The 24,078-nt window shown below is 35.8% G+C and overlaps 1 protein-coding gene across 1 annotated transcript in view; it reads left to right on the plus strand.

Annotated features, from left to right (window-relative positions):
- LOC124644942 (protein bric-a-brac 1-like) overlaps window positions 1-24,078 on the plus strand; it is a 274,319-nt gene that overhangs the window by 244,302 nt on the left and 5,939 nt on the right. Inside the window, exons 6-8 of the mRNA XM_047184639.1 lie at window positions 12,941-13,001; window positions 20,764-21,024; window positions 23,560-23,735. Of these exons, the coding sequence (XP_047040595.1) occupies window positions 12,941-13,001; window positions 20,764-21,024; window positions 23,560-23,735 (498 nt within the window). The remainder of the gene's footprint in view (window positions 1-12,940; window positions 13,002-20,763; window positions 21,025-23,559; window positions 23,736-24,078) is intronic.

Consider the following 24,078-nt stretch of genomic DNA (forward strand, 5'->3'; position numbering starts at 1 on the left):
TCGTACGCAAGTCATGTTACGTAACACGAATTCAAAAATGTCGCGCCAATTAATTTCATAGCCGTCGCATTTTCACTTGAATTACAAATGCAATTCTTAATACGTTAAAAATAACAACCAGAAAAAACTGGGCGAAAGTGTTGAACGACAAAAAAGTCTTTATTAGCGCCATTACAATTTTTACAAGGCTTTTATTGCACTTTAGTAGGCGAGTGTACGTGCCTTCAGCGGGCCTCTCGGCCCTACACTTAATGCAGTTATGCAAAACACTGCAAATATCTCGTTTGCCTCCATCAACTTACCCGAGCTGCCCTGCTTTTCGCGTTTTTTTTACATTACCTACGTAAATTACATTTTCATTACCGTGTGGATGGATGAAATTCTTCAATTTAGTATTTTTACACTCTTTTTGAAATCTATCGTTTCATTTGAGCGCTAATTTTCAACTTATCTGAACCTGAACGGGGCCTTCATAAGATATAAAACGAAGAGAATCACAATTTGTTACGTTGAAATCAGTTTTTATGAAGTTGTTTTACAAAATGGAAGCTTTGTTCGGTTCCTATTATTAAAAGAGGCTTATCTTTTTGACATGATCGATTACAGACCCTGCTTAGTGAAAATTGAAATGACCGCTAAATACGTCACAGATATGTTGACTTCCTGAGAGTTGAAAGAAAGGTAGAAAGAAACATTTATTTGCAAAGAACATAGGTGATACAACTTTGCTAGAACATTATGAGTAAGGCCCCATACAAGGTCTTCTTAATTCCGAAAGAGTGTTGCCATAAAACTTCAGTACACCATCATACATCGCTAAAATAGTATACAAGAAATCATTCGAAAACACGCAGTTTCTTATTCATAAAAGTAATTTTCGATCCGCCACTTATGCAAATACTCCATTGTTTCATATCTGGCAATATTTTCTACTATTTCGGACCGTTCTCCCGGCAATTTTCTGGTTGGCTGGCGTTTAAGAGATCCCCACCCGGAAGAAAGTACCTCCGGCATCACGCGTACTCTCATTTGAATAACATTTGTACTGCTAACAATTGAAAACACAATGCTTGGAAAACTATATAACTGTCTCATACATTAGGTAGGTATCTTTAGGCCAATTGATTCTATTATTAAAGCAATACGTCCTCACTTCCTTTCCAAATAACTATTTTTTTCCCAATCATAGACGGTAGTATCAGGTCATAAATAACAATAGCATTTTCTAAAGATAGATGAAAGTTTCAATCATGTCATCGTAAATATGTAAATTACAATTTATGAATCTAGTTCATTTTGTCATTTGGAATTCATAGAAGCCCACGTAACATGAGAGTTGATATTCAATCGAAATTGAATCGTAAAAGAAAGTCACATGTCCACGTGCGACCTTAAAATTTTAATCTAACTATTCCATCAATTTCAAGAGGCTTCCTATTCTTTCTTTAATATAAAAATCTTCAAAAATGTTTTACCTAATGCAACTTCAATCTAAAATAAACAATTTTCCTGCCGGAAAATAACCAAACCAATTCTCAAACCAAGTAGGCAAAGACAAAATAATTGAATAGAACCCCTACAAAATAGCTGGATGCTCCGAATAATGAATCTTAATGCCGTTAACAATTTAGTTTATTCAGGTAGTATTAGTTTAAATAAGAAATAGCATACAATTGTCACTGTACGTAATAAAACTTGCAGGAACGTTATTAATTCAGAGGCGAGTGTTCAAGGCAAGACCATGGTGGACGTATGGCATCCCATTACATTTGTGATCACTGAATTGATTGAAAACATCAGTATTTCAAATTTAGATTTTATTCGCGTTCAGCCAGGGTTGGTAAATGTATTCAGAGCCAAGTTCACGGCTTAAGGTTATATGGAAGATGAGATGCGACGAATAGTTATGTTTAACGAGTTGTGTATCTATGTATTTTAAAGCCATGTTTTTGTCGCACTTTATGAATTGGTAGGTTTAGTTACTTTTATTTGAAGGTGTTCATTTAATTTACTTATTTTCACCTCCAACATACCGATTCATATACAAATGCAATTTTATTGAAAAAAAGGTGGAAGTCAAAATTATGATTTTATTGCATTCAGTTAGTTGTTGATATGCTTTCGATGAAATCGAACTTTTTTATCGAAACCTGTATAAAAAAATTAACCTAACAAATATGTATATTGTTAAAACTGAATTTCGTACTACTACAGTTTGCTATAATTACTTACTAAATGTAGTTGTTAAAGTGACGTAAGTACCTGATTGCTGCCGGGCTCCTTAAGGCTATAAATAGGGGAACAACAATACGTCGTTGGACGTACGGAATTTCACGTGGCTACTGGTCCCATTGAAAAGTGTTTTATTACTTATTCAGTTATTGGTTGATTATGTACCTACAAACAAATATAGACATGTTCTTTTGTTAATATAGTCTCGATTTGTGTGTGGTTACTTGATGCGCTTGGAGTTATTTTGCTTGTTGGGCGATTGAAGTACTTGATCGCCTTTTTTTACCTACATCAGATTTAGATTAAGATGCAGCCTTCGCAACGGTGGAGTGGCTGTTTCAGACCATATTTCATTATGAAGCAATTTGTTTGTGGGGTCAGCTTTTACCTTACCATGTATAATTTATCCTAAAAACCAGATTTAAAAAAGAGATCATTTGTCCCAAAGATAAATAACTTAATACGTCACAATACATAAAACCTCTTACATTATCAGGTGCCCTCAGCTTCTCTATTGAAATAGTGAAAATTAATGTCATGTAAAATGATTGAAAGTGGTAACCATAACGATTAGATTGAGATAGCAGATCGTTCGGCGGCCGGCTGTGCAGGCGCCGCGGTATGATCCATGCTAATAATATCTGCGTTTGTCTTACATAGTGCTGAGATATTTGTTAACTACTCACGAAGAAAGATCGATCGATTAAGTCTGTAAATTACATGACTTTTGCAAGAAAAGCTGCTGAAAGAAGTGCACTTTTCAAACTTGTTACAACAATTTTTTGTGAGACTTAACTTGTCGTTGACATCTTTATATTGGTTATTTTGAATCAAAGGCGACATTTCCAAACGTTGCAACGGACACCAATGAGAAATTACTGAAAAGAATTCTAAAGACATTTTCCCTATTGATAAATGAACTGAAAAATATTTTAATACCCTTAAAGTAACAGTTTTTTAAAGAAAACTTTGCCGGTTTCGAAAACTACTTGAAAAAAAAGTCCTCTTTTAATAATCTTCATCAAGGTGAATGAAACAGGAAAAAGTGAAGCAAAACTTCGTTCAAATTCTCATTGTAATACAAAAGATGAGATGTCAGCATTAAAAGCGTGCCAGTATCTCGGTTTTTGACATAAATAAAAATTTGCGATACGCCGCGTCATTCGACAATGTACTATTTAGTGAAAGTACAACATTGTGTATGACGGATAGGTGAAGCCAGCTAAGGATGGCACTTACCCTCCACATAAATTTTAAAATTGACAGATTTATAGGCAAATATTTTATTTCTTAGCCATCCTGATTTCCTGTAGGTAGGATTGGGAATACTTATGGAAGAAAGTTGATTTCTAATCTGAGAAGGCAAACATTGCTTAAGTCTGCGTCAAATGCTTTGGCCCAAATTGACAGTTCTACAAGTACATTTGTGTTCATAAATTCTTAATATTGCTGAAAAAAATGCACGTGCTCAGAAAACAATAAAATTGGACACCTGAAAGTTTTAATTTTTCGAATAAATAAAAATGAACACATTTGAAATAATTTACGTAGGTATAGACTATGGACACGTTGGTGCACGTTTGTGTTACGATTTGAACCTCCAAAAGTGCAATCTGCGCAGATAATGGCACATGCAAGCATGGAACGTTGTCACAGGTATTAGGATGTGAGTCACAGTGCACGCTAAATCTAACTTTGACATGAAAGCATAGACAATGCGCTGTAGGTGCCTACGTAACAGGGTTTTGAGAAATTGAATACAGGTCTGGCCCTGGACACGTCGAGATTTTGCGAAGGATTTAGCCGTTACCTGACGTTAAGCCATCCTGGAGAATAAACTAATCTCGTACCATCAATTCAGCGAACTCGATTCGACAGTGCCAGCTATTGTGTCTAGTACTTGAATGGCTTTCCGAAACTCGTCACTGCCTCATCCACTGATGCGCGAAGCTCCGTTAATGTGCTACTACTGACACTCAATATGCAGACAGCTACAAGCAGCTCTGACACATACGAGCAGCTATAACCACATTTTGAGCGCTATTCTACTGTCAATACGAAGTAAGATACAGATCGGCTGACTTACCGCTGAACGCATTGCTCCAAATTGTAAAGGACGCGACTGAAAACGCGAAACAAGTCGTTTCACATAAAATCCAGAAACAAGCTGTGGTGTCACCCCTGTGGCACAAGAGGCGCGAGGCGCCGGCAGCTGGCGGCGCGCGACGCCGGGAATCTCACAAATATATAACAATAGTGGGAGATGAGAGTGAGTCGCTAGATCAAAGCCCGACCACGCCGCCGACGCGCTTTGTTTACGCCAACGCCGGCGAACCATCGACTAATCAACCAACTGATTAATTTAATTAAACATTACGAGAAAGTTCTGTTTATTTCACGTTTCCTCGGGCCCACATGCGAGTTCAAAGGAATTACGCCGGGAATGTAAACACGAGGATATTGTTGGGACGCGAGGCGAGACGTATTGTGCGTTGCCGACGCCACTGCGACACCTCTTTAGTCCACGACTCCGTCTTTTGATAGCCTCTGCTACGGTGTGCACCTGTCCTGCACTGGTGGATTACCTCACTTCTGAACTTACGCGCGGCATCTAACCTTCGTCCCACTTGTGTTTTGAATTAGGAGTTTCGGACATAGGGTGACAATCTGTATACTGCACGCTATCAGTCCTTTAAGCAGCTTTTTTCGATAATCGCTTCCTAATATATGTACCCTGTTCCTAGTAGACAATTGCAAGGCACAAGCACCTGATTGATCTGATACCGTGAAATCTTCTGCCTTCATGCCACAAATATTTAAAATCATCTCAAAGCGCTTTACCGTGCCTATCGTTTATTTTAATTTTCACTCACATAAGCTACATCGCTAACGCTAAAACGTTTCTCATTTAATAATAGTTCAGAATTAATTTACTGGCACGTCGGATGTAATAATATTAATACTAAAGAAGGTCGGACGTGAAATAAATCGAAGTTTCATCCGTCTACGGCCATGCTCGACAACTAATGGCACAAATTGAACGATAACGCAATTACTAATCGTCTGTTAAGACGGCAGGCCGGAGAGTTTCCGCGCCCTGTTTATAATTAATTTACTACATTAGTACTGCGTATGTTCGTCTGTGTGTCTATTGTTTTGTTTTAATAATGTAAGCGAAACTGGCGCCTTGCCTTCCTCTTGTTATGATAAAATCATCTTATTTTATTTCTGTTTTCCTTAAGCAAATGGAGTGTAATGTTTAATCATCACTACACAAACGCCTCTCCCCTAATCGTGATTTGGTAAATTAGAATACAAGGAGAACAATGTTTCGTTTTGTTTATGGTGGCCGTGTTCATGTCAGTTAATATTATATTTCAGCGAAACAAGTGAATTGTTTTGATGATCATTTAACGATTTGTCGAAGTTTAATGCATAATGTCACTCGAAACGCCATAGAAAGGGGTAGGAAAATTATACTGTAGAAAACAAAATGAACAACGCAAAACGCGCACAAGTTTAAGCGGCAACTAATTAAAAAACAAAAGGAAAGAGGTTGGCTTGTCGTGCGGGTAACTAGCTTCCCGAATTATACAACTCTTTTTTTTTCGCTCGTTTTCGCTTTCGTCCGGCTAATTAGAGTTAAGGAGGGTCGTGTGTTGCGACGCGTATTCAGGTTTTCACGGTCGTGTGTCGCGAGTAAGCAACCAAACGTAGTAAAGAAACACAGATTATTGTAAGCTCTCTTCCACAGTGGGAACATATTGACAGAATTAATTGATTGCTATTTAGAAAATTATTTAACTGAACTGGTGTATAAACAGCAAACTGCATTGCAATGTTACTAGACAGACAACACTCTTAAGAAAAAGACCCGAAAGACCGTGAAAGATGTACATAGGAACTTGCTATGAGCAGTGGGTCACCCAATAATAAGAGCCCCGCTCACTATAGACTAAACTGACGGCAGATAGTTGGCCCGGTAGGTTAGTTGACAGTTTTAAGTTCGTGAATCAATCAATCGACTTAGCAGATCTGATTGTTGTGTTGTGCATCTACCATTATCTTCACACTGATTTATGAGCACCATCAAACTGTCGGCCGACTAAAAGTTGTCAATGTGATGAGGCTCTTAAAGACCGTCAAAAATGTTCATAGGAAGGAACTGGCTATGATAAGTCGGTCACCCATTCTTAAACCGAAAGCCAAAAACGTAGCTTATATCTAACCAGTCTCCAATACAGTTGCTATTAAGCCATAATATCCTTTTTATTCAGATACTAATACCCTTAAATACAGCAATGAGTCGCGTTTGATGCGAACGGGTGTCGCCCTCAGTGTGAATTGCCGCGAACTTTTTAATTTCCAACTTTTAGCAGCAAAAGTTTGCGACGTACGATGGCATTGCTAATGTTCCGACTGATTTGTATTAATTTTAACGTTCATTGTGTCGATTGAAGTTAGGTGAAATATTGCCAACCGTGACGTAAAGCTTACGCGTTTTTTTGCACGTCTGTTTACTTATAGGTACCGACGCATCTCTCCGAAATTAAAGATGGTTGATTGATTGTGTAGTGGTTTAGTCGTCAATATGTTTATCCTATGGTCTGCTGGTAACATAAAATGATATTTATTCTTCAATAATAACGAGCTAATTAACTAATTCATTATGGTCGTGTCCTTGCAAGGAAGTTTGGCGTTCGTTGTGAATAATACAAAGCCAGCGTAATTTCAGGTGCTATCGTATTGTAGGCGAGAGAAGCTGTTTGTAAATTAAAAATAAATGTTCGTCAAGGTTGGTGTATAATTCAGGGCGCCCTCTAACGGGTCATGTCGGAATCAAGTGTTAGACAGGGCTGGCATGCTAAAACAAATAAATACCTTAAAGAATTATGCGTGCGACCAAATCTGCATAATTGCTTTGTAGTAAAATGACAGCTACCAGAAAAAAACGAACTACACATTACTGAACTTGTAGTATATTTCCGAAACTCTCTGTATCCTATGAAGATGTACAAATTCGTTAAAATAAATGACTTTATTTTTATGAGGCAGGATTTTGGTCACGTCATTATAGTAAACTTTGGACTGTCCAGATTTCTACCGCAAATGAATTAAAGGTTTTATGACACGCCGGTTATGTCTGCATAAGTTGCGAACATACATATCTACCAATAGACCATAAGCTTTTCCTAACTTATCCATTCGCCATTTTAATTCGATAATAATATTTGCAAAAAAATAAATTTCCAATCAGTTCAATATTGACCATACCTTACAATCAGTCAATACTTTTGACCAAAACAAAGATTCAAAACCTGAAAGTTAGTTCGCGTTTTCATACAAAAGATAACTCGCAATGTACATATGACGAAAAATCACACAGCACGAGCGCGGAATATTTTAAAACTCCCAATGATAATTTGGTCACATTGTTCTTAGGATATATCCTGGCAACCCTGTTGAAACTGGGAGAGTGGGAGAAAGGGGGGGTGATAGGAGAGGGTGAAAATTAACATGTTTGTCTTGCTTACATCGTCGCCAACACTGAAACTACGCCTAAGTCAAATAAATTTCGTCCCGTTTAACATAAGCATATATGTATGTATACTAATGTTTTAAACAAACGAAACAGCGAGCGGGACGACACTTGTTTCCAGTAATTAATGCTAAGAATTAAAATATTTCGTGTGTTCAAATGATTATAAGTTTGGTTTTGTATTTGTTTTGGTATTTTGTTACTAGTATATAGCTACAGTATAGGTACTGGTACGTTATTGAATTCTGAGTTACACATTGATTGCATAATTTAGTGTTCAATGTATTTTTATGTTTCTAAATTTTGTAAGTATGTCATTTCCTCGCTAATGCTCTGGCCCGATAGTCATTTATTTTTATACTTTCTACTTGACTAGTATTTAAGAACAATTTTTTTTTTAAATTTTTCACTAAACTTAATTGCAATATTTATTAACTTGACAAAAAAGGTATCATCGTAAAGAAATATCTAATGTCTGTATTCTACAGCTGATTACATACAAAAAATTGTATTATAACTTGCGACACAATGAGAAAACAGTCACAAACTGTACAGTTACATTAATAATACATTCCATAATATTTAATAGTACCTCTATGAAGATATGAATAGCGGAAAATTGTGTGCCTTGGTCGTAAACAGAACAATAATTTGACGACAATGGTTTACTCCGCTCTTTATAACCTAAAGCCAATATAACAATATAAAAACATTATATCGGCAACTTGAAATCAACTCTAATATTATAGGCGTTAGGTCAATTTTAGAATGTCGAACATAACTGAAAATGTCACAAAACGATTTTAGTGGCAATGAAAATTAGACCATGCAAAATTAGAATAGGGTTCCTATTTGAGAATTTTGGTTTCGCAAAGCGGTAGGTACGGTAGCGTCAGAAACGTGCGACGATTCGGACTTGCGGTTTTTTATAACAATGCTTTTTAAGTATTTATTTCCTTTATTTACTGAACGGCAGATGGCTAATTATATTTAATAATAATCGTCCTGGTCGTCTGTCGCTCGTATACGTCAGACAGTTATTTCGAAATGCAAAAAGTATTTGCTTTCGTTTTGACAGCATTTTTTTATTATTTTTCCCTTCAGGATTAATCAATTTTAACCATCACGAAATCTGATAAGCTCGTTATGCTTGAACAATACATAAAAAGAAAACAGATTCATTCTCCATATTTTTTCAATACCTACATTTTCACTTTTCCCACACCCATCAACACTTGCACTGTGAGTTATAATTCCAAAACACTGGCCAAAATAACCCTTAAAGCTAAACAAGATGACTATCATAAAAAGTAGCGTATTGAATAGCGAATACAAAAAAAATTAGACGCCAATAACCGTCAAGCTTGTCTATATTTAGGATACCAAACTTAACTCAAAAGCGTTTTAAAGAAAAAACAAATGACGGCCACGAACAAAAGCACGGACCGCGTATGTGTAATAGAGAGGCAAAGTGCCTATCAAGCCTTCAGACGCTGTAAACATATAAAATGAAGGCGCTTATTGTTCCTTCACTAACAATAAGAGAACCATTTTTCCACAATCGACTGAGGCCATTTCGAGTGAGAGGAGTGGAAATAATAACCACTGGATACCGCATCGACGCACGTTTAAACAATCAAACGGAGAACAAAAAGACACTAATGCGGAAATGGATAATGCAGAAGCGACGTAGAGGCGGGGCGCCACTGTCGGAGATGAGCCCGGCTTTAATTGTGAGTGCATGCTTTATTTTACACTGCTGCGTAATGAGCGTGTACTAATTATTACGCTTTTTCTTATAATTCACATTACATCACAGTAGGTTTTATATTTAACACAATAGATAAGTATAGATGACGTGTCGCTAGGTAACGAGAGAATCATCCTTGATTACAACATTGTGAATAGAACTGATATTGGAACGTTCATTATTTAGATTTGACCGGAGCGGCGTGTTGACACCTGAATCTTTGGTGTTTTTCATGACGTCCATCGCTGCCGTCTATCAAATGACCCCACACTGCGCTCTATGAAGAGGATGTGTGATTAGTTTTATCCTTCGCCCCTCGGAGCGTCACCCCTTCATCCCCCTCACACCCTTTCGCGCGCCCTTCCCCCGCCATTCTTCGCCAACTGTATCTCGGAACAAATGAATCACCCTGTATTAACGAGGAAATAGCATATGCGTTATTAAAGCAAATTGAAAGGAACTGGAAAATGATTCAATAATATTGTATAAATAAATTAAAGTTAGATTCGTTTTTATTTCAAACAGTATTTATTTTTTACATTTCGTCTTAAAATTATCTTCGACGTTGATTCTCTTTAAGTTCAACCTGCTAAATAACTTATTCAAAGATTGATAAGCAATCAAGTATTTTCCGACACCTATTTAGAGGTAATTCGTATGAATACACAACCGCCACACGACGAATCCGCTCTATGGACGGTCAAGAAACCATGGTCTCCAAAACTTTTCAAACAGAAAATTAACAATACTTAGTAAGTAGGACAATTATTTAGCAGAGGACTTCATGAAGGCATGCCCATGGAGCTGTAAAGTTAGCCGCATACGCATTGTTACAGAATTTTATAGATTTTTGGTGATCTGTACGTGCTGTAAGACCGTTGACCTTGGTTATAAAACAGCGAAATTAAATTTTGCGTAAATCGTAAGCTAGGGCCGGCTGACGCGGACTTATTACGCGTATACATACTTAGACAGTAATTGCACGGTACCGCGGAAGTTTATTATTGCGTTTCGTACGCAAAGTTTCGATTAGAGGGGGCGCCATGCCGCGCAGCCGCCGGAATAACATAAATAATGACCGACTAATGCGCTGGATTGCACTCATTTGCTATCTAGGAAGTTATTCTCGCAGATGGTGCTAGATTTTTGTATTACGCAAAATATGCTATGCTAATTGAAATTTGTATTCGTATGACCAATTCCGTAGAGGAACTCGCAGATTTCAAATAATCGCAAAAAATTGAGAACAGAAAAAAGCTTTTGACAATCAATCAGACAATTCGATGGTGTTGTAGGTACCTGTTAACATAAATTATGAAGGCATTTTTGACACGGCGAGGCAATGTCAAACCGGCTTACTGGAGATAGTTGATAGGAAGCGATCGAGTTTGTTAGCGACTACAATGGATGGCACCCATAATCCGGCGCGCTTCGGTTTCACACCGGCAACGCAAATATACGTACTTGTACGGAGATATGAATTAGGTTGATTAACTTGAGCGCCGCTAATGATCGCTCCCCGTCTGTCTGGGCCATTGATAATCCTGGATACCTGTACACGTTATTTGTCAAAGTATGACGTCAAACACTAGAGATTGTAACTTACGCAGACTAAAAATGGTACTTTTTTGAGCTCTGTTTTGTTCAGACTTCATGAAGGAATTAGTTCTTATGATAGCTCGGATATAGGTTAGACACATTAGCTATTAAGAAAACTCGTCTTGAACGAATGACAAACTTCTATCCTAGCTAAAATGGCAACTCACAAGAAACAGCACTAACAGTCTTGGTATAGAGTTCAATTCGTCACATTACAGAAGCTAGTTACATCCTTTAAGGATAAGCTTACAGGTCGCCGATTACGCCCCCCTACCCTCGTCAAACCACCAGCTGCTTATGTCGATGACGTAGCACGGCTCAACAAGTTAGCAATACATGTCCCACCCACCCTGCTCACAGCCACCGGTCGTTACACCTCTGACACACGCGTCACACGTCCACGCCACTAAATTAACAGCCACTGATACGATCTTACCCGTGTCTTGCGCTCACACAATCTCTGCCTGTATGATAGTTAGCCCTGTCACCATCACAAATGTTTAACAGATTCATTCTTAGTTGACCAAGTGTACCTAATTTAATAATTTGATCGAACGGACGCGTTCTGCCGCACCTCTCCGCCCGCCTGCGCCTACATAAATCTATTTTATCGTACACTGGCAATAAATTTTATTTCGGGATCTTTAATTCTTTGTTATTGAATTGGATTTTAGTGTTTTATTCGGGTAAACAAACAATACATCGGAACGTTTCAACCGGTACTTAGGGCACGTGTGCGTTTCGTAAACACGACTAGCGGCGCGCCCGTCGTCGCCCGGCTAACTTAATAAAAGATTTTATTTGTAGATTGAACTGCGTTCCGTTATTGCTGCCGTAAAATGGCCGGCTTTTGTCTGCGTTCACAATTAAAACTTCGATAATGTTTAGTTGTAGCGCTGGGCACAAAGAAATGCCGCTCTTTGCTCCAACAATTACAGGGTGGACGTAAATAAACGTGCGCTTGCGCGGCGCGGGCGGCGCGGCCGTCGCCTCATCTACAGTAGCGATCGATAAAATGTGCAATCGTAAACTTCCTGTACGAGATGGGAAATTGTAAATTAACTGACGAATTGTTCTTTTTCATCTGACCGTTATTATTATTGTACGGTAATGAAGCTGACTTGTTAAACCATTGTTGTATTAGTGTCGGCGTAAGATTTAGAACGCTGTTTTATATACTTTATTACCTATGTGCGGTGTCCATTACTTTGATAATGAAAGGAAATAAGACTCGATTCTTTGTGATGTTTATGCCATTAATTGGTGAGTGTGACTTTTGGTGTTGGTTTTATTTCCATTCAAAATAACGGTATCCGTTCATCTGCTTTCTCTGCAGGCAAAAGCGTAAACATTTTCAGTGAAAAATGATATTTTTATTGCGTATGACATCTCTTGCCACATGATGTCGTTCCGAACTCGTAACAATTTTTTCATGAAAGTTGTGATACGTTGTATAAAAAAATCTCTGTGGTTTCCCATGCGATGGTACAAGTGGAAAGTTATTGTGATGGTAAAACGTAGGACGTTCTATGGTAACCCCAATAAGCTGCGGTGGCCAAACTGATAACACCCCCGTGTTACATGGACTGTTGAAATTAGGTGAAAGCTGTTTTTTTTTAGCAGTGGGTCCGTTCTGTTTAATTGCAATATATCAGGCATTATTACCAACATACAAACTCAAGTTAAATTCTTTTGCCATGGCGATTTTTGAACCAGATAACTTTAATTTTTTGACAGACATTCGTGTCTCTCTATAAATTATACTTAGGTAATCATAATGTTTAATGTGTATAGAACTAATATTGCTTTTTTGTCCACAGGCCAAGATGATTGAAAACTCTCAGGCCTGGCTTGGAGCATCCACATCGGCAGCCATTGCTGGTTAGTAGAAACCTTTTAATGTTGTTATTTACATTCAAAGCTTTTTCATAAATAATAATTTACTAAGTAGAGCAACAAGGAGTGCGAGTTACGATTTGCGTATCTTGTCTCTAAAGACATTTTAGAACTATAGAATCCTTACTAGATGTAGTATCATAAAATGCAACCGGACGGGTATTGTTTGTCTGCCGCGTTTTCACACCATATCTACTTTAACCGAATTAAATGAAAGATACGCAGAAAATCTTGAGCCTGGCGAGGGATATATGCTACCAGTTAAGGGTTGTGTTTAGAGTTAGATGCGCAAATTAGAATCTTTCGAAATGGATTATTTTTCTCAGCAATTTTTTTACGCTTTTTTGTGTGACGTTTGTGCATGTTGTGATAACTCTAAATCTATATCATTCTAATGCAGTAGTTTATCAAAATAAAATCGTCATGTTCAACGTTAGAAATTCTTGCGTATTGTTTCTTGCTGTCACTTCGTTGTCAATTCACCACATTATAATACAATTATAAATAGAAAAACATAGTCACTCACTGTATTATATTGCCAGTACTTCTCATTGATAATAACTTCTTATTCTTTACTGTCATTATACGTGAGAAAATAATATAGAAACACTATTATATCAGATGTATACGACATTGTTAAAGTTGCGATGGCCGTGCGTCGGTGAAATTTTATAGTTTAATAGCATAAAAACTAGTATTGTGAGTTGTATGGTATCTTACATTGTTAACGTAAGAGTTTCCGCGTTTTCCTCGGCTCTTGTTAGGTTCGGTTTCCTTTCGTCATAATATGAGTATAGATATTTTTATAATAGTATATATGGTTCTTTGTTCAATCAGTTAAAACCGTAAGGCATTAGCGAGGTTTGAGGGTCATTGTATCCAAGCGATTCTACGTAACATGGAAGAAAGTACAGTTAGCATCATTTAATACTTCAATCTTCACATTTTTGATTATCGCTGTTCTTTTACAAGAAGCAGTAGCTAACTTAGGGCAAGCAAACGCATTCACCACAAATTCTTAACAGTCGTTTATTTAGAAAATACTTATTTAATCTGTCCAATCTACGAAAGTAATTTCAGTCGTCAGAAACGGCTATTGTATAGGTATTTTACTGTTTATAAAGTAATCATGAAAATGTTTTATAGTATATTATGTCTATAAGTATTTTATTGGTCATAAAATTATAGAAAAATGGTAAAAGTATCGTTAGGGCTTTAATGGTTCGACGGAGAAAATAATATATTGCATGACTGCTGCATCATAGTGATACGGATTTCTGTATGAAAGTTTGTGTTGTTCCCCACTATGTCAGATTACCACGGTCATAGCACACGCAAGCTGAAGTCACCCACATGGACGCAGACGCAGCTGCAAGAAGCCATCCAAGCCGTCGTCACCCAGAGAATGAGGTTCACTCAGGCTGCCACACACTACGGCATTCCTAAAGGAACACTGTACGACAATATATTGGGGAAATCTAAACGCATGGCTGTCTTAGACGAAACTTGCCTCTCAGCCAGCGAAGAACGAACCGTGTTAGACTTCTGCTGCGAAACCAACGTCTCACCATACAATAGACGAACTAAAAAATCTTTAAAAGAAATCCTCCCTTACGTGGAGAAATTGAGGAAGATAAGAGATCCAGGGTTTTCGTTCATAGGTCTGACAGGGTTCAGGTGGTGGTGGGCCTTTTGTAAGAAGCATTCTATAGTGTCTCTTTACTACGAAGGGTCACTAAAAAGTAAAAATCCAAAAGTTAAGACTGAATTTAATGCGGACGACGAATCGTAAACTTTGGATCCGTAGAGCGACAAGTGGTGCCATCTGTATTTCTGCGACAACACAATTCCACTTCACCCGCAAAAGACACCGTAAAATTAACCCACTTCAAGATCTTTATATAGAAAGGATTAAAATGTTAACCTGGGTCAATATTTTTTTACGTATTTTATTACCAAGACAAGTACAGTTTTCGTCAAAAGAAATAATTTAGTTTAAAACGGGTGAGTGCTTAACTTTATTAGCGTTAAGTGGCTGCATAACGTGTAAACATTAATATTTAAACGTTTACAGCTACTTCGACTCGTCGATATTTACACGCTGTATATAATTATAATATATTTTGTCGTAAATAAAGTCCATATCAGGAACCAGTATCTACTTTTTTGTCGCATTTTCCTTACTCAGTAACATTGTTTAACATTATTCGCTCAAAAATCTCTAATTTAAGGCCGTTAAATAAAAATTAATTCGGTTAATAGTGAAAATGAATCCCAATTCATTATTCATTTTGATTAAGAAACAATTTGTATTCCGTAAAACGACAGGTGTGTCGTGGGTAGTTATTAAAATTTTAACGAGCGTAATAGCGACGACATATTTTTGTTCCTTTTTATGCAATTTTATCTTAATTATTACATCGCCGAAATTGAGTTGTAATTGATCTTTTCTATAAATATTTTTTTACGGACTTTGGTGGGTTAAGCGGGGTTTGGCGCCAAACCGCGTTTTGGCACAATTTGATGAGATAAAAGTTGATATCAATGCAATGAGCAGTAACAGGTTGGCAGCCTCATGTCTCTCGGCTCGCCATGGTGACACGCGAAACACTAAAGAGTGGGCACGCGATTCAAATATTTAGACTTAGGTATAAAATAAGGAAGAAGTGCCTTAAAAATTGACAGAATTTAAATGAAGCGGTTCTGAGACGGGTTATGCAAGAGATAAAAACTCTTATACTGTACAACTAATCTGTGGTTTTCTACTAAATTCCATCGCAGAATTCAGGACATTTTGTCCGTTTGTGTCAATTCACGTGTTATATATTAATTTAAGACTTTAGTAGTTTAAGACGTCACATTGCCATATAAATAGTTATAAGTAACAACTACGAGTAGTATAATAAGTAGTATAAATGTTACTTAATTAAGCTTAATTACTTTTAACAGCCCCCACCTGTGTAAGGAATTTACACTTATTTTATATTTTTCTTTATATATTTTGAACATTATTTAGAACTTAAGACTGAGTACTCAGTAGATATGATATAATTATAGATATGAAAAGTACTCGTAATGATTTTTATCTTATCAGTATAAACATATATAATTTGCTTTAAATACATTTTGTCTTTATAGAATAAAAACTTTAGTTTATTTTTCTATTTTTTATTAAGAACCACAACGTTATTTTGTTTACTTTTTTGGCTCAAGAACAGAAAAAAGACTGCCATTTATTTTAATTATAATCCAATTTAAAGTAAAAGAGAAACTGTTTTTTTTTTTTTGTAAGAGAAAGTTTGTTTTTTGTACTTCACATAATTTTAGTAAATTGATATCAATTATTATTGTTCAGTTAAATATGGTCTTCTTATAGTCTGATATAACTTAAGTCTTTATTTCACTTATAGATAGATCTAGGAAAAATGTCTTGTGATAATTAGCAATTTAAGTTCGACAATTTATGTACATATCGGAAATTATGTAAATACTTAGTTTATATATTTTTTTGCATATTAACATGCATATAGGTAGGCACGATAACGACTCGTGTTCACTTAAAAAACCGTTGATAGTTATATGGATTATTATTAGTTATCACATTAGTACATTGTTAACAGAAATACAACATAATATTAATACAAGAACAGATAATATACCTGTTATGTTTGTATCAGAATATTTTATAAACACATGAATAATTAAGACGTTTTGACATTTAACCGAAGAACCTTAAATGGTATGTCAACGGCGAGACATAGTGTGTAATTTTCCATTAAAAATAATGGTTATAACAGCTAAGAACGAGGTAATATATTTTTAAGCCTCAATTTTCAGACATCAATCAAATGATACTGTCTTTACACTGACAGGTTCATATAATTTACCAATTGTCGGCTCACCGGTTATATTGTAGACCCATTTAGATGTCAGACAGTGTAACCTAAGATTGGAATAAATACAAATAAAATATAATTATTATATATTTATGGCCACACAATTAATGGCGACTTTGAAAATGTTATTCTGTCTATAACTCATTTTTAACTAAGGCCTAATATAGAGTAAGTGTATCCAACAAAGTGTTTTGCAGGCTCATAATAGACCTTTGTTATCCAACAAGAGGTCCATATCCATGATCCATTATGGGGTCCTTCGTATACTGCATGGCCTTTTAATACAAGCGACAAACTAGCGTGTGCAAAGGCTCAATGGACGTGCAGACATCCACTTAAACGATATATATGTAGTTAACAGCTTTGTTCTTAGTCCGTGCGAGTGACATAGGGGTTTACTCTATACCTTCCTAGTACGTGACAAGAGGTGACACAGTTGTAAAACGTCACTACAGTCAACGTCAAAAATAGCCATTTAGTTTAAAGTATTGATGAAAAATTGCGCACTATATCTACCGTATTATATTAGGTTGATTGTTTGCTCAAAATATAAGAATAAGATTTTTTTGTTAAAGAAAAAAGAAAATTATATGTTTAATTAAAAACGCGTACGATATCTGTCGTCACATATCAGCCGAAAGCTGCTGTTAAACGATCAATTATTTTTACAAGATTTGCATAGATAACGCAAAATCATATAGAGTTTCACATGGAAACTGTGAATATAGTAAAGGCCATTAAAACAGGTACCGCGATATTTTAATTACATCAAAAATTAATTCAGATTTTTTTTGGACCGTTATTAAAATGCAAAGTTTATTATTTTCTTCCACGGCTCCGTAGTTATTCAATAAAAAATACAGTTTCTTTGTGAAAACTTTATTTAGTTCTCTATTAAAATAGTTGGAATGTAAAGCCGGACTGAGCTCGCGTTTTTGCTCGTCACCTTACTAAGTTTATGGGACGAGCTACTCAGTGAGCGGAGATATCATTAATTAATAAACATTTTAGAAGTAATGCGTTCTGCCAGTTCTGCTTATAATGCGATACGATGCATAACATACATACATTTGTGATATTTTTAGCCATGTAGTGAATTTAGTTTTTTTTTTCTTTGGAATTTTAGTTTTTTTTAATTCTCTAAAAAGGCGGTCTAGCAGACAAAAATTGCATTCAGTCAACCGCTAACAAAACAACAGAAAGATCAGATGAGTTGGCTAAAGTAAAATAATTTCATCTTAGTAACACTAAAAATATTTTTCTCGTACGACTATTGGACAGAGATAAAACAATGTATCTAGCTATATTTTTATAATAGCAAGCAAGTTTGCAACATTTGTATATTCGTCATAATTACTGAATGCCACTCTGGCAGGAAACAGTACGATGTTTTTACTGTATAAATATTTTTCATTGAAATACACAATTATGTTTTATCGCTAAATATAAATTAAACGCACGCTCGCATTCTCACTTTTTCTTGCATTGTTACTCACCCACCTGCGCGGGAGTGACTGGACAGTGCATCGCTCTAGTATGTTTTAGCACAGTTACCTACACTGAGCGAGAAAAAAATAGTTTCAAACCTCAATTATTTTGTGACTTATTGAAAAATACACAAATGAGAAAATTTTAAATTACTAAAAATATTATTAATAGATAGAATAACTAGAAAAAAATAACTGCTACACAGTGGTTATTTAAGTTTTGAAAATGACTGGTAATCAAATGTTGCAAAAAATATGATGGCATTTCTTCATAATAATAAGTTCACAAAGTTTTGTTTAATTTTTCAGACTATCGGACTATATTACGATGTAATTTTTTTTTTTAAGTTAATGATACAAACTAGTGATTATCGTCAATTTGATTGCATTTAATTTGACTTAAATATGTTTAAAAAAAATGTACAATTGCTATATAAAAAGCGAATATTTTTTTGCTTATAATTTAAAACTTTAATTTTGTATTTTAAGTTTAGACCTCTTATTTATAAAAATCCTTGGCATTTATTAATAAGTTCTGTCTCTATGGTTTTCATAGTAATGAAGTAAGATAAAATAACCTTTCTTTTTTTTGAAAGCAATAGTTTATAAATAAGGGGTAATAGTACTATAATTTAAGAAAAATGTTGCATTCCTTTCTTCATTAGTTACGCCTATTTCACTAACAGCAAAAACGACCGTTTTTTAAAATAACTATTTACCTTAGAAACTTGGACATGTTTTAAGAAAACTGCCGTTTTTATTGTAAGTCTATTGGGCTTTAGTATGCTAAGTATGATCTAAACGATGGTACAGCGATCCCTCGTTGCTTGTAAAGACTGTTTTCTATATAAAAAAAAAAAAAACTATTTCGTATTATTTTGTTGTTTTATTTCGTGTGCTGCTAATAATTTTTTGTTTTTGCTTTAGTAACAGGTTACCTCAAGGTCAGTATGTAGTGTGATTTTTATTATTTATTTTTTATACTTTTTTGCCGGGGTGACTTTTTTCTTTTTACCCCTTTTATGAATGCACCAATAATTTTTATTGAAATCAGCAATAGCTTCCTGCTATCCTACTAATGTTATACTTAAACGTGAAAGTTTGTGAGAATGTATGGATGTATGTTTGTTATTATTTCAAGCAAAAACGGCTGGACCGCTTTCATATATAGATAGGTGATACCCTGGATTGACACATACTTAGGCTACTTGTTATCAACACACCGCGGAAGCTAGTTATTTATAATATACATAATTTTTACTGAGATTTCTTTTCGCACATATGTAGGTCATCTACTCCCAAAATGGGGTTGTAAAATGTATGGGTGCACTGGGTACTGGATACTAAAACTGGTACACATTTACCTACTTACATCCAAATACGCAGGCTAAATCTAACAACTATGTTCATGTGTTATGTTCACAAATGCTTGATTTATGCTGGAATTGAACCGACAACCTCCAGCAGGCAGATCTATACACTACTACGTCATCTGATCGTCATTTATTTTTATATACCTATTGATTATTTATATAGAATCTATAACGATGATGGTATGACATAGCAATGTAAGCATGATACGGCAAGTGCAATAAAACCTATATTGCCGTATATTTCATGTCTCCCATATAAAAGTTGAAAAAGTGGCTTGAAAGTAGGTGTTGCTAACTTATACTTCATGCAATAAGGAATGATCAGGGAAGTCAATTATTTTTAGTTTATACGGGACTCCTTACATGGGAGGCAGGTGCTTATTTAAGGGTTCGTACCGCAAATACCGAATTTATAATTGACATACAATATGATCAACTCAAATATAATCCCTTAAATGTAATAGTAGTTCATAATTAACCAGCCTATAAAAGAGCTATATCTTTTGTATTTGACCAAAATTTGAAAATGCCACTCGAAATAATCCCCTTTATTGAGTGTTGTTAACCTAATTATGTACCTATCTACAAAACCCGCCTACGACATTTTTGAATTTGTCTAGATATATGTAGTTGACATATAAAATGCAATTTATCGATGGTATTTCGAGCGATTTAATCGTTTGCCAAGGGTTCGGTTTTCTCGATATCGCGAAGGGAGTAGTCCCATAATCGATAAACTTCTCGATTTTACTTGAGCCATAAGGTGTTACAGTATGATTATGTTTAATTTTAATTAATTTAGTGTTCCCCATTTGATAAAATATTATTTACAAGCCAATATCGCTCTTATTGAATTCATCATTAAAATTATTGCATTTTATTATGATACCCAATATCATTTTCATCAATTTCTGAAGAAAAAATATACCCAATACTGTCCGTGTACAACCAAGAATGTTACGATTAACACATAACTTTGTTACTTCTACAGATAGCTACCAATACCAACTCCAGTCGATGTGGCAAAAGTGCTGGAACACGCAGACGCTGGTGCACAACCTGAGATTCCGAGAGCGCGGCCCGCTCAAGTCCTGGAGACCGGAGACAATGGCCGAGGCCATCTTCTCCGTGCTGAAGGAAGGACTGTCCTTGTCTCAGGCAGCTCGAAAATACGATATACCCTACCCGACGTTCGTGTTGTACGCGAACCGAGTGCACAACATGCTCGGCCCCAGCGCTGACGGCGGTGCAGGTATGTTAAGCCATTGTTCTATTTCAAAGCTCGGATTACTGGCGAAAGCCCCTTGTAGTCTACAATATTTTTCATAAATCCCACTCAGTTTAATGTTGACCATTACTTTAATTAGAACATTTTCTGCGTTAAGACACTTTTTTTTACTGCAAGTCGCGTCCGCCAGTCTGATCCCGGCTTAATGAGTGCAGATGTACGCAATTTTATAATGGTGGCACATCTCCACTGTGAATGTTGTCGCAGGCTCATTTATAATTTTGACATTAAACTTCGGACACGTTGGACAGTTCAATTCTTAAAAAACAGAATAACTTCCCTTTAAAATTGGGTAACAGCTTAATGGACGTAACGACATGTTTTCCGTTAATTCGATAATACCTACCTATTTATTTTAATAATGATTCGGATATCGATTAATTGATTTAAACAATCAAGTCAAATAATATAAATAAGATGCATTTTTTTTTTCAAAGTCCTATCCTAAATTTCAAAGTACCTTATGTATATTTTATTTATGACGAAAAATATGAAAACTATTACATAAATTATTTACTCACCAAAGGTAAATAAATAGTCATTGATACTTAAACTGATAACACAGTGGAAGTGGTCTGTATAGGATTGAACGAGTACGACTTAGTTAACGTTAAAAAATCTTATCAGAATATAAGTTCTGACATAATTTAGAAAAATTGTAAATAACCTGTGGTACAACATTTTTTAATGCCGTTCAAGTGATAATGTTACGATTAAGTTTTGTGATTGTATAATTATAAGGTGTGTGCGAAATATACTTACCTATGTATGTAACAAAAATTACCTGTGTTTTAGCATTGCGAACTTATCTGCTATGCGAGTGCTGGGAGCAATAGTTGCCTCGTATTATTTGTGACTGTGTGAAACATATGAATATGTATACGTATTTAATATCTATAGTGAGCTGTTTGAAATTAATGTCAGCCATTTATGGATACGATATACGACACAAGAAAACGTTTTCCAGTTTCTAAATTGAACATTATGTCGACTCACAGATACATACTGAGATTATATAAATGTTTAAATGTTTTGGAAACAGCATTTATTATATATTTATATACACTATTAAATATATTGCAATAAAAATACTTTTCTATACTTGCAACTAGTAACAATTTCTCATCAGTCCCTTGTCATTACACTACATTGTTCTTTTCTATTAGTAATTAACTAAGGCATACCAGGACTCGTCTACTCAAATATACATATACATGAATTATTACACCGCTGTAAAAAATAATTTCAGTGGAACTATTGATAGTATGTGTTTCTCTAGCCTAAGTTCATATATCAAATGTTTGTTTGATATTTCAAAGGTTCAGATGACGAGCGCTCATGCGCGTAACCCTGCGTTTAGTTTTAAACCAACCAAATGCGGGGTTTAGAAATAAACATAAAGAAAACTCAGGTTATAACGTACAGTTCAAGAATTATAAGTAATGAATAAATAATAGAAGAGCTTTTTACGGTCTTTAAGCCAACGCTCAAGTAAGTAGTTTATATACTGCACGGAAACGCACCTTAACGCTAGCAATATTACTGCCGTCATGCTGCGTCGTCCGTCGCAAAATTCGTCATCTGAACTTAGCCTTATACTTTATATTATATGTTCAATAAGTAAATTAAGAACAAATAATTTATGCTTTTATGTGCAGGGTTATAGAAATAATAATCTTTTTGTTTTCTTTTTACTCTACGGCACTTCTAAAGAGCTCACAATCGCAAGTAAGTTAGTTAGTCCATTCTTTAAAATTTCATCTCTCAATGTGTCAATTTATTTTCCTTATGTGGTTTAGTTTTCTTGTGTCGTGTTGTTGATTCGGCGGCAGAAAGGTTTTGGAACACACAAAACACTGTTACTTGTGCTTATCTATTGCAATCGCCCTTTGATGTATGACATCGACTTGCGAGCCGCCTCGCGATTAACGCCTTGCATGGTTGATAAGTCATTATTTTATTTTCGAATGAATTGCTTATAGAGTGTTCGAAATAAATACAAGGTGTTGATTTGCATTTGTGCCATAGTTCAGGAGGAGGACATACAATACGTAAATAATCGATTGCAATTACAGTAGACGGGAAATAGCTAATATGAACTACTTTTTTTGTCATTGTAATGTCGTGGTATTTCCAAAGTAATCCAATTTTATGAATGAAATTTATGAGTGATCGTTGCGTATGCTTTGTGTTTGCGTTTGTGTGAGGGTGCAGCACGGTTTTAATGCCAGTAACATACGCGCCAAGTTTAAATAAGGCTAGATGACATTTACGGAATTCCGAAAAAAATTAAAGAAAAAAAATTACGTACCAATTTTTTTGTTGATTTGGGTCGAGAATCATTAGCATAATGACCTCCTTGAATATGGCACGGATGCAAATCAACAGCTTGTATTATTTACAACTTTCGGTGTTTATTATTTCGAATAAGCTATAATTCACAACAAAAACACCAAAATACCTTACGTGTTCACGTTTTACTATTATGCGAATTTCCAGATTTAAGACCAAAAGGGAGGGGGCGGCCGCAAAGGATCTTACTGGGCGTTTGGCCTGACGAGCACATTCGCGGCGTTATTCGCGCAGTAGTGTTCAGAGACACCCACGCGCCCTGCGCCACTCAGGCCACAAACCTTAAAGAGATCGAACTGCCGGGCTACCCTGCCATCGCACCGGTCAGTATTCTCATGTTGCGCCAGCCGGAGCACTCTGCGTGACGTCATCCGCCTCACGCACTCTACTCTCGGCATTACTTTACTTCGCAATTTCACGTCCACATGGAAATGTTCTCTCTTGAAAAAAAATGTTCACTACTTAAGCATGTGAAGAGACGTAAGATTGCGATAAAGACACACTTTTTATGTTGTAACAAATGCATTTTACAATTGTATTCATCTCATGCCACTGAACCCTTGTTTTCGCAGCTATATGCGAATTTGCCAATGCGATCGTCAATTATAATAATTGGCTCAGCGGTTAGATTTCGCTACGTCATAATTGTGCCGACGTTTATTATAT

Source organism: Helicoverpa zea, chromosome 31 (assembly GCF_022581195.2).
Source record: "Helicoverpa zea isolate HzStark_Cry1AcR chromosome 31, ilHelZeax1.1, whole genome shotgun sequence".
In the NCBI taxonomy this organism is placed as follows: Eukaryota; Metazoa; Arthropoda; class Insecta; order Lepidoptera; family Noctuidae; genus Helicoverpa; species Helicoverpa zea.